General features: G+C 42.9%; 1 protein-coding gene across 3 annotated transcripts; it reads left to right on the top strand.

Annotated features, from left to right (window-relative positions):
• The first annotated feature begins 404 nt into the window (after window positions 1–404).
• Window positions 405–2,929, top strand: RFESD (Rieske Fe-S domain containing). Of its 3 annotated transcripts, none has more exons than XM_068176932.1 (4): window positions 405–560; window positions 1,647–1,827; window positions 1,918–1,952; window positions 2,155–2,929. In XM_068176932.1, the coding sequence occupies exons 2-4, from the start codon at window positions 1,686–1,688 to the stop codon at window positions 2,446–2,448; spliced, it is 471 nt and encodes a 156-aa protein (XP_068033033.1). In that variant the 5' UTR covers window positions 405–560; window positions 1,647–1,685; the 3' UTR covers window positions 2,449–2,929. The 3 variants fall into 3 exon arrangements, with proteins under 3 accessions (XP_068033033.1, XP_068033035.1, XP_068033032.1); XM_068176934.1 differs by lacking the exon at window positions 405–560 and adding an exon at window positions 577–873; XM_068176931.1 differs by lacking the exon at window positions 405–560 and adding an exon at window positions 578–886.
• Window positions 2,930–11,981: the final 9,052 nt, after the last annotated feature.

Raw genomic sequence — 11,981 nt, 5'->3', positions numbered from 1 at the left:
CTGAAGGTTAGGTGTATTCTAATACATATAAACAGATATGTGTGTACACAAATACATATGTGTGTGTGTTTCTGTTTCAGAGATGTATTCATTTATAAACACAGGGTTTTTTAGGCGCGTCTTAATAAGTGAGGTTTTAACTACAGGCTTCTGCATTTCAGTATCTTTGCCAATTTGGAAAGTTTATAGGTAGAGTCAGCCAAAAGGTGATAGCAAAAATTGAGGATTTCCTACTCTGGTTCTTGTGGTTAGCTTGCTTATCTCCTGAAAAAACTAAGTGTGAATGCCTTACTGGATCATTCTATGAGTCTGGCAGTGACGTTTAGCTTTCTGGGTAAGACTGGGTGGCAGTTCCTTGAACTGGAAAGCAGGGAGTTGGTTCTTAGCAGTCGATCACATGTAGCTCAGTTAACAACTGGTCTTGGAAATGCCACACTGGCACTTAAACCGGTCTTCCCAGCACAGTGGCTTATGAGGAAACCTGCATTTGATGATCCTGAGGACAGCCACGTGTGGCTCTGAGCGGGGTTTTGGGAGCAGGTAGCAGTACTGGGCTCACGGTGAGGACAGCAGCAGGGGGAACAGGAAGCTCTGCTCTTCTCTTATCAGGCCAGCCCCAGCATGTCCCTGGCTCTTATCAGCCCTGGCAGAAGCAGTTTCTGATGTGTTGAGCCTGTAAAGTCCTGTCATAGGGTGCTATAGGGCCTGGTCCCGTTGCCTCCTGCTTGCACTTAAAGAGGGGCTGAGAAGCACTTTGTGACATATGGGAACAAGGCAAGGCAGTGGCGACAGACCGTGAAGGGAGGCGATGCTGGATCTCATCATTCTCAGCCTTCATTTCTTCATCTGCTTTCTCATCTCCATTGTAATCTGGTATGGACCAAAGGTACAGTGCAGTCCCCTGCAGCCAGAGAGACACCCCCTCCTCCCCCAGTCCATGGTTCCCCATTCTGTGTTTACAAAGACCCGTTTTAGCTTTATTTTTCTGTGGAAGCAAGGTTGTATTGGGAATTTGGGAAGAACTGGAATGCAGTAGCTAATTGTAAGTAAATTTAATGGGAAGGTTGCTTTCATAAAACTGCTTATATTATCTCTTGTGAGAGGGAGAGTTATATGTTTGAAATATATAAGAGGAGGGAAGGAAAGGCAGGAACATTTGCTAGAAATATCAGGTTGAATACGGCTTCTCAATAAAAAATGTTTTCTTTCCTTTGCAGAATAACATTTTATTGACTTAAGTCACTTTATATTTCTAGCCATAATATTATGTAAAACTATTGGATTTACATGTAAATGTTACCTGTTGCGTACCTGTACTGTATAGTATTTTACATTTGCCAGCCTTATATTTGTTTGCACGCGTGTTTTGAAGGCCAAAAGTTGTTTAGGTGCAGAGAAACTAATAGTGATTGAGAGTTTATCTTGCCTGAGCCTCAGATATCTGGTTTCCAGCAGCTGTTTCTCCTTGTCCTGTCAGTTCTGTTAGTGAACACACTAACTGAACGTTGTCACCAAGCTCTTGTGCTTTTCTACCTCTGCATGTTTATAGTCTTTCACTGAAACCTTTTCTCCCTCTCCTCACATGAAATCCAAATGTGAATTGCTTTACAAGCGACCTTTTCATTTATTTGTCGGTGTGTTTTAAGGATGGGGATTCACACAGCTCCAGCAGAGGAGGAGCTGAAATGGAGCCAGATGGTCTTATACTCATTGGCAAAGAGGAGGACATAAAGAAGTCCCAAAGAATAACAGCCAAAGTCGATGGCAGAGAAATTGTTGTTTTCTACCATGAGGGGAAATTTCATGCTCTGGATTCTCGCTGCTACCGTAAGATATTTGCCTGCGTGATCTCAGTGTTGTTAGAATTAAGCATAAAATCTGCTGCATAAATTAATATGGTATTCTGCCATATTTCAGATGAAGGAGGCCCTTTATGTCGTGGAGAAATAGAGGTATGTAAGCAAAATAAAAATAATGTGGAGGGATAGAGTCATGTAAAAACTCCAATGGAGTTTTTGTAATGCTTTTATGTGAACATTACATAGGAAAAAAACAATATACATATAACCTCAGACAGCCATACAACCAAATTACCAAACATACCTTTTGTCCCAGAGGATTACTTGCTATCTTTTCTTCTTCTTCTTCCTGCAGGATATTGATGGACAAGCGTGTATTGTTTGTCCTTGGCATAAGTTTAAAATCACCTTGGAAACAGGAGAAGGATTGTACGAAGGAATAAATCCTCTGGAGCCATCACCAACACCAAAGTGGCAATCAAAAGGAGTCAAACAAAGGATTCACAAGGTCTCAGTAGACAATGGAAATGTTTATGTGAGTCCTCCAGATTTGTCTGTGAGTTTTGACTCTGATTATTTTGCTGAAAAGTACAAAAATAGTGGTGAATTAGCTATGGGAAAACCAAGCCACTCAGAAGCCACAGAATAGGTCATGGCCAGACAGCAGAATCCTGGGGAATGCACAAATGAAGAATCTTTGTTGGGAAATAAAAATGTACTGTGCCATGAAGATTGTCTCCAAATTAAATTCTAATATTGTTATGTTAAAGCACTGAAATATATATAAATGAGTAAGATAAGAAGCCCTGCATTGTCAGAAATGTGGCTGATTTTGTGCTGAGGATTTTTTTTGCACTTGCATTTCAAAAAATTAATTACAGCAGAGTGTCTCACAATATTTGATATTTTGCTAGAACTATTTTAATTTTTAAGAGGGGATATAGTATACTACGGCTTATAAAACTTACTACATAATTAAAAGTAGATAGTCAGGTGTAAAGGTTATCTTTATATACTTAACAGTTTATATTTCTAATGCCTCTGGTAAAAATGATATGGAAATTTTACACCTTTGAGATATATGTGTGATCTCTAGCTATTTATTAAATGCCACAAAGGGAAGCACAGAACTTCAGAATATTTTTGTGCACTCTTTTATGCCTATTTGTACATTACTACCTTGAGTATATAGATGTATTTCTCTTCCTTCTTCTCACTGAACTCCTCTTGTTAGTTCATCGAATAATGCAGGAAGGATTTGTTATGTATAACTTTTTCTTCCTGGTTCTGTTGGTTAAAGAGGGAACTGTTTGGTGTGATATGTGAACTAGTAGCCCTTGTTTGCTTGTTTTTCTGTATTGTAACCACATTTTTCTACATTCATTAGAAAAAAAAAAAGTGCTTTCTGTGTAGAGGCAAAGCCTGTGTTTTTCTTTATATGATTGCTGTCCAATATCAAATCTGCCCCAAAAAAACCCTTCCAAGGAAGTTTCTCTCTGAGCTCTGCTGCACTCCAGGATGTGGTGGGTTCTGCTGTTCAGCCTGTGGAGTGCAGACACCCTGTGAACACAGAGCATTCAATCATTGAGGCTGGAAAACACCTCTAAGACCATCAAATCCAACCCTTAAATCAGCACTGCCAAGCCTAGCACTAAACCCTGTCCCCAAATGCCACATCTACACTTCTTTTAAATATGCCATCCTGCATGGCTGCAATTCTTCAGTGTGGGTTTTTTTTTTTGTGATTTGTTGTTTTTTCGCAAAGTTCATTCATAGCCAGGTTCAGTTTGAAATGCCTCCTCTTCATCTCTAAGTTTCTCTTGTGTTTGCAGCAGGCTGTCTTGCTTTTAACGTATGTCATGGGTAACTAGGCCTGTGTCAACACTGTTGTTGATACAAATGTGTTTAGAAGTAGTGAGGCAGAGGGAAGAGTCAAAGGAAAATTTGTACTGCATTGATCACAACAAATAAATCAAAGTACACAAACAATTAATTTCACTACAGCTCAGTTGAGAGAAAACCTCCTCTGGTCATGCCACCTTGATATGGTTTTTGCGGCTGACAGAGAAAAGTGGCACCTTGAAAGTGCTGTTGAGCTGACCTACCCCAGTTCTGGTTTGACATGGAAGTGATTTTTTCAGGAAGTTGAGTCAAACCAATCAGTGGTCAAGTTTGGATATTGGCACCTGAAGTGACCACTGAAGATAGGGATACGCCTCTGAGAACACAGGGGGTTAAAAGCAGGAACTCCCAAGAGCTCACTCTCTTTGGTTCCGGTCAGGGTGCTGTGCAGACCTCCCCTGCCCAGCCATGGGGCTGAGTGGGGGAGGGGAAGCCATGAGGCCTGGTCGAGGTGAGCCGAGGGGTAGAAGGACTGGAACCGAGCCAGCTCCTGTGGACGGAAGGGTGGAAAGAAGCGGAGATGCCTTTGTCATCCTCCCCCCCAGAAGGAAGAGACAGAGTCCGGACGGCACCTTAACTTTGCCAGCGCGGAGGAGAAGGAGTGGGGGGGAAGGTGCCCAGCCTTGGCCTTGGGAATTGGCTGCTGGGCAGAGATATCAGCCGTCCTGAGAAATGAAGGCTTTGTAAAATATTACTCCTCCTTGATTTGAAGTAGAAGAGAGACAGTCTGGGATCTGAGATGATGGAAGAAGAAATTCTTGAGTTGGAAGGAGATGATGGAGTGGCTTCTGGCTGGACTTTTCTTGTTAGCCATAGTCTGAACCAAATTCTCCTAACAGAAGCTGCACTTAGGGGGGTGCGTTGGTGAGCCAAGAGACTTGTTTCAGTGATTACCAGCAGACGAGTAGAGAGAACAGAGGAGAGTTGGAGAAGGTGTGGAAAAGCCCTCTGTCTTCGAAGAAGAAGAAGAGGAGAAGAAGACCTCTGTTCTTGGACCCTCAGCCCCAGGGGAAAATGGGGGAGACTGTAGTCCCAAGATGAGAAACTGAACTGTTGTCTCTTTTGGTCCATGGCAAAGCATCCTTAAAGGAGCCCTGTGAGCAGTCTGTCCATGCACGGTGGTGAGAGCACTGTGACATGGAAGGGAGAGTGTCACCATGGCAGATTTTCTCCGGGCGGTTGCCATGTGTGACATGGAAACACAAGGGTGGCAATTGTGTTTCCTGGGAAGTCTGTGGCACAGGAGAGACTCCTGTCTCCCTTGAAGGATTGAGTATTTGAATATCTGAAGGGTAGCAACTTGATCAGGATCCTGGGTGGTGTCTCACTGTTGAGTTTGTTTGGAAATTAGGTGGGAGGAGGAGGGGTGTTTTGGAAAGTCTTCATCCAGGATTTAGTGTTTGTAGTTTTTATAGTAGTTGTAGTTTAATAAAATTCTTTTCTTTGTTACTAAGCTTGGGCCTGCTCTGCTCTGTTCCTGATGACATCTCACAACAATTATTTAGAAAAGTACATTTTCATGGGGGCGCTGGCATTGCACCAGTGTCAAACCATGACAGCATTTTATAAGAACTAGAGCACAGAAATGCTTTTCTTGTCATCCTCCTCTTCCTCCTCTTTCTCTTCATTTCCCTGACCATTCAGCCAGCCACTGCTAATTATCAGATGCAAATGCCTGCCTTCCTTCAGGTGAATCACATCTTGATTGTCTGCTAGAAAATGCTGTTGTGTACTGGCCAGTTCTGTGATTTGTTGGGGTTTTTTATTACAATTTGTTTGCTTTTAAACGAATATGTCAACTTCTCCTCTTGAAGCAGGAAGGTGGAGCAGGTGCCTTCCTGCCATCTACCCCAGATGGTGCCCCAAGGGGCTTGGGTGGTGTCAGGGGGATGAAGAATTGCTGCTCTTCCCTCCCTCCTCACCCAGCTACCTGCACCTGACATTAAACTTGACCACAGATGTTGTGTCCTAATAGAAGACATGGATCATATAAAAGGAGATTATTTCATGGTCTTCAGATATGCCTGCATTAACTCATGTGATTGCTGAGACAGTATTTTTATTGATTTTTCTTGAAGTAGTGCATTACTAGAAATTGACTCTTTAAATTAATAAAGATGTTCAGTTTAAGAAAGCACTGACTGAACAATATGCTATTATGTGTACGATGTTTAGAAGAATGATGGAAATAGGAAGTTTTATTTGAAAACTTAATGGACATGTTGACACTAGTGGAAGAGTGCTCAGGATTCTCCAGAATTGCATTTACTGGCTAAAATTCAGAAAACTGTCTAATCACAAGCTTACACTTAATCATATTGAATAAATGCAACTGCATGTCCAGGCATCCTTTAAAGTAAATCCTTTTTCATCAGTACTTCTCATGCATAATAACTATCTGCAAGAGTTTATGGTTATTTTGCCTCTTTTTTTTCTCAGGTACTCTTTCCCAGGAAGGTTGCATTAATTTAAAATCTAAAGTTTGCCCATTAGATTTCATTCCCCTCGATTTTCCTGTTGATGATCATAGAAGGAACAGAAAATTATTAACTTAGGTAGCTGTGAACAGAGCAAGGAAGGTTAGTGGGCTGTTAGTTTTTTATATTATTTTACCCTTTCATCTTTCCGCTTTTCCCTTTTTCAATTTTTTTTTTCTTTTTTCCTCTTTCTTCTTTTTTCTTTTCTCTTTTATTTTTGACAGCAAAGAACAAAGCTTTCAACATATTAAAGTCACTACCTTTAAAAAAAATTACATGGACTATTCTGAGCTTTGAAGTGCTAGACTATGCACTTAATTTGGAAATAATTTAAGTACTTAATGTCCTATACTTGAACATTCTGAGTCTCTTATCTTTCCAGCCCTTTCGAAGTTCCTAGTTCCACTGGTGAGAATGCATGAAGACAGGGAAAGCACAGGAAGGGAGACGAGGAGTTGTTAAGTCAAGGCAATGACGCTCAGGCGGCATTTCAGGCACAATGAAGAGGTAGAAGGAATGAGTAGCTGCGAGCAGGAGGTCAGTGAGTCAACGGCTGGATAATTACCGCTTCCTAGAGACAAGTGTTAATGACAGCGATCAACCAAGCCATTCCGGAAGAGTGTTTTGTTTGTTTGCGGGGAGGGAGATTTAGTTGAATTTGACAAATGAATAAATAACATCTGTTTTTCATCATAGATCAGTCTGGCAGGGAGCAGAGAAATACATTCTGTGCTTTGGAAGGAAGATTTTAGTGATGATTCTGCAAGGCATTCAGTCTCTATAATGAGCAAGCAGCTTGAAGACAATAAATAAGTTATGTTATGCTATCATGGAATCATCTTTTCGAGAAAGACAGGTGAAAACTATGTAGCAGTTTTAAGTGCAGCCTGAGCCTTGACCTGATGTACCTGCGCTGCAAACTCTGATTAGACGGTGTTGACTATAGGGCTGGGTGCTATCCTCTTCCTTCTATTTGTAGTGCCTTGCTTTGCAATGCTCCTCTGGTTGCACGTTAAATTAAGGACCCCTTCAATGTAAAACGTGCTGTTAAGCTGGGACTGAGAAGTTCATTATGGAGCATATAACTTGGGGAAGAAGGATGGCAGAGAGCAGAATGAGGAAAATCTTCATTCTGTAGGAAAGCAGTTTTAAAAATAGTCTTTCACCATTGAAGCCCCTTTTCAATAGCTTTGTGCAGTTCCTAATTTTATACTTAATATTGGAATGAAATCAGTTCTGAATATTGCATCTCTGTTTCCTGAAATTATTAGAAGTATCTAATCTGGTTCCCTTGCAGCTGGTAGAAACACAGACTGTGAGAGTCAGCGTTCACCGACCCCCCATCACTCTGCCCCACTGGCTTGGCAACTTCTTTCCAAGGTTACTGGGGGAAGCAGGGGATGTGGAATGGAAATAATATCAGTGGAGAGGTCCTTCAGCCTCTGTGTGTGTGGGGGGAGGCTGTCCTTGGCTGGCAGAGCCCTGCGAGAGCTCCGGCCACTGCAGACCTGGCCATGGCTGTACCCGAGGTGTCCGGGGTCACGGTTTTCTGCTGGGCCAGCAAATTCAGCCAGCTCCACCAGCAGGTGAGTAGGCACCATGCAGAGAGAGGCAGGAATCAGTAAGGCTTCGTGGGGTCTGACGGATTGGGTTACTGCTTCAAACTCTATTCTGCAAATACTGGTTTTGATGTGGCATTTATTCATGATGAAACCCATGGATTTCATTAGGTGGATTTTCTAGCTAAATGAAGAGTCGAGCATGGTTTTCAGCCTCTGCCATCTGTAAACTGCTGAAGTGGACTAAAAAATGAAAGTGACAGTTTTGCCTGTAGGTAAGAAAAACTGGCAAATCAGTGCAGATGTCCTAATTATTGTTGCAAACAATAGTAGTTAGAAATCCAAGGCTTATGAAGACAACTCCAGCAATAATTTATCTTTTTAAAACAAACAAACAAACCAACAAACAAACAGTTCTTAAATTAATTATTTAGTAATTATTAATTAATTTAACTGTTCAAATTACAATTAATTTTTGCTGCAGCTGTAGTTGACTAAGGATCCAGATAATGCAGAGATTACCAGTAAAGGTGATCCCTCTTTATTAAGGCAGTCACTACAGTGGAAAAAAATGCTGAAGTTTTTGCCCCTACTAAGATAGGTTAGCTGCACCTGAAGGTTTCCTGATTTTTTAATGCATGTATGTGAGTTATTTAATGAGAGGTTTCACCTCTGCACACATATGTCCTTCCCTGATTTCAATTAACATCTAAGATTCACATTCAAGGCAAAACTATTTTTTTTTATTACAGTGTGTGCTGAACATCCCACTCCCCCCAAAAAAACCAAAATTACATGTTTATTTGGTACAGATTGTTCCAGGAAAAACTGAATACTTGTGTAGCTTTGTTTTGGCCCAGGAAAGCCCAGAAGAACAGTGAAGATATGGCCTTCCTTACATTTATTATAAGGTCTTGAGTATTCCTGGCATGGCACTGGCTCAGCACCCAGGAGACCAGCACACCATCATTTGAAAAGCCAAGGATGCTCAGGATCAGCAGCATTTCTCTGAAGGCTGTGTCACCTTGCAGTGCTCATGGTATTTTTCATGAGACTCAGCACTGAAAGAATACCTGAAGCTAACAATAAGTTTGGAGGTGCAGGTGTTCACACCAATTGTCATTATCAGTTTTCTTGTGCTAAGCAGAATGGAGGTTTGATGTTAACTGAATGGATATGGAAGGTCCTGCACCTGGATCAGGGCAATGCCAGGCACAAATACAGGCAGGGCAGAGAATGCTGGAGAGCAGCCCTGAGGAGAAGGACTTGGGGTGCTAGGAGATGAGAAGCTCAAGATGAGCTGGCAATAAGCTCAAACAGCCCAGAAAGCCAAAAATGTCCTGGAGCAGAAAAAGCAGTGTGGCAGCAGATTGAGGGAAGTGATTCCACACCTGCACTCAGGTGAGACCCTACCTGCAATGCTGCATCCAGCTGTGGGGTCCCACTACAGAGGGATGTGGATCTGCTGGAGCTGGTCTAGAGAAGGTCACAAAAATTATCTGAGGCTGGAACCCTTCTGCTATGGAGACAGGCTGAGAGAGTTGGGGTTGTTCAGCCTGGAAAAGAGAAGGTTCTGGGGAGATCTTAGAGTCCCTTCCAGTCTGTAAAGGTACTCCAAGAAATCATAAGAGGGACTTTTGACAAGGGCCTGGAGTGACAGGACAAGGGGGAATTGCTTCAAACTGACATGGGGCAGGTTTAGATTAGGCATTGGGAAGAAATTCTTCCCTGTGAGGGGATGAGGCCCAGACACAGGTTGCTCAGAGGAGCTGTGGCTGCCCCATCCCCAAAAATGTTCAAGGCCAGCATGGATGGGGTTTTGTATGAGCAGGTCTAGTGGGTAACATCCCTGTCCATGGCAGGGGTGTTGGAACTAGATACTTTTTAAGTGTCTCTTGCAACCAAAGCATTCTGTGATTTTGTGATTTTATGTGATGTGATACTCTGGTTACTTTTCCTATTGTTTTTTAATAGCTGATGCCTGTGAAACTGAAGCAGAAATAAACATTTGAAATGTTTTCTAGTTTTGGTATAGAGTATTATTCTTATATTTAAAAAAAGGTGCAAATTCTCTAAATGAAACAATGAAAATACTAAGTGTGGTTTTGGCATTTACCCAAACACTCTTCCCACACCTCCCTGCTGCAAAACGGAAACAAGAAGGAACCCAAAATTTCCCTCGGGCTAAAGAAAATAAGTCTTGACTTCTTGTCCTTTGAAGTTCAAATGGGACAAAACCAGAGCTGTTCTAAGTTCCCTTGCTGAGATGACAGATAAACAATGAAGCACATGGTGGCTGCCCCTTGATCAGGGCAGCAGTTTTGCTTTCCCACAGTGGTGGCAGGCTGTCCTGTTACCACAGCTGTGACATATTTACCCTCTCCTTATCTGTATAAGGCAGCTTCTCAGAAAGCTCCCGAGCCCTCCCTGTCCCTGGTTCTGCAGAACTCACCCCATAGCAGGTGTGGCTAAGTCTCAGATTTGTTTGGCAGCCTGTGTCTAAAGGGTTCTTGTATCAGCAGGTTCAGCTGGAAACACAGGTTTAAAGTCTTTGGCCTTGTGGAATGCACAATAACAAAGGAACAAAGCACCTACAGCGACACTTTATGGGGTTTTGTCTCTATTCTGTCCAGAAATGAGTGTTCCCCAGACTTCCAGTTAATGTATCCTGCAGGCATTCCTGTAGGGGATGTGGAGGGGTGGTGTGTGTTCCATTCAGAAGTTGCCTGCAACTTCATGATTCCAGTTGTCCCAGTCTCCAACAGCATTTTATGCACTTTTGCAGGCAGATGTGCACCAAAACGAAACATCTCTGCTCCCCCATCTCTGGAATGCATTAGTCATGAGAGTGCACTGGCAGTTCCTCCTGCAATTCCCACCTGCTGTTCCAGTCTTAGGAGCAGCATTGCCCATCAGAGATGGTGGGGGAAAGGAGGAAGGAATATATTTTTTCACTGTCACACCCCTCCAAGTCCCTTTCTACAAGAGTTGCAGGTGGGAAGAATATCAGTTTATTTAGACAGAATTGTTCCAGCTGAAATTAAAAAAAATAAATGAATGCAACTTCACATTGACAAACTCCTGGTGTTTAAACAGCTGGATTACATGCTCTGCAATATCATCTCTATACCTCAGGAGTGATATAAACATTAATTACGAGTGAATACAGCTGACAAAAATCACTCTCAAGATCTTTCATGTATCACCTTTCTCCAAGTTTCCTTGCATCCAGGGAAATGGAACAATGGAGGGCAAGCTGCCTGACAACCAGCAGAATTCAGACCTTTATTTCAAAGGGGAGGAATTGAGTTTCCAAAACAAGTTTCCCTTCCTCCTTGTAAGATCTTTTCTAGCCCAGCAGTGCACATCTGCGCTGACTGCAGCTGTGTCCCATCCTGCTGAGTGTGGGGCATGTGTGATGCTTACTGCTGAGAAGGGATCTTGGCATGGCACCCTGTGCTACCTGGGAATGCACCATAGTCACAGGCTTATTTTATTTAGGATTAAGGGGAGCTATGGTAGATGGCTATGCATATGTATGCAAATTAGGCAAGGTTTCTGAGTAAACAAAGGTCTGTCTGCCAGGAGGCAGCGAGTGGTGAATTGTAAATGAGGTATCTTCCAGATCCTGTTTTCCTTCAGATGTCTCCTTTTCAGAGCTTGATAATCTAGATTCCAACAGAAAAAAACAGAAGCCTTAGGATGGAGGAGTATTGTAGCACCTGTAAATCAGTGGTGCAGCAGAGCTGCTGCCTCCCCCTTGCCTCATGCCACTTTCATATAGGCAGTTGCCAAGGGACAACTTGTTGACCTTGTGTTTCTGCTCCCTCTGGGTGGCTGAGGAGCTGCTTGTGGTCAATCTCCTCCTCAAGTGGCTGCTGGCCCTTGTCCAGCACACTGGTCACAATGCAGCCACCCGCAGGGCGACCTCCAGCAACCCAGCCATCTGTATGGAGCCAAACCTGCTGAGCCCAGCCAGTAGGATGAGGCCTCCCACTGAAAGCCATATGGAGTTGATGGAGAAGATGTCTCTGCACCAACCCGATGTAGTCTTCCTGTCCTACCAGAATCTGAGTGCTCAGAAGTCCCTGCCAGCCTCTTTTCTCCAGTGAGTGCTGCTGGGGAAGAAGAAGCTGCTGGAAGAGCTGCTTCCCATCCACAGCCTTCTGTGTAGGAGGCTGCTTCACAAATTTTCAGGCTTTTGGACTGAGAACAAGGTTTTGATGTGACCAGGTGAAGGTGCT

This window comes from Anomalospiza imberbis, chromosome Z (genome assembly GCF_031753505.1).
Source record: "Anomalospiza imberbis isolate Cuckoo-Finch-1a 21T00152 chromosome Z, ASM3175350v1, whole genome shotgun sequence".
NCBI classification, from domain to species: Eukaryota; Metazoa; Chordata; class Aves; order Passeriformes; family Viduidae; genus Anomalospiza; species Anomalospiza imberbis.
This window is presented reverse-complemented; position numbering and strand designations above follow the sequence as displayed.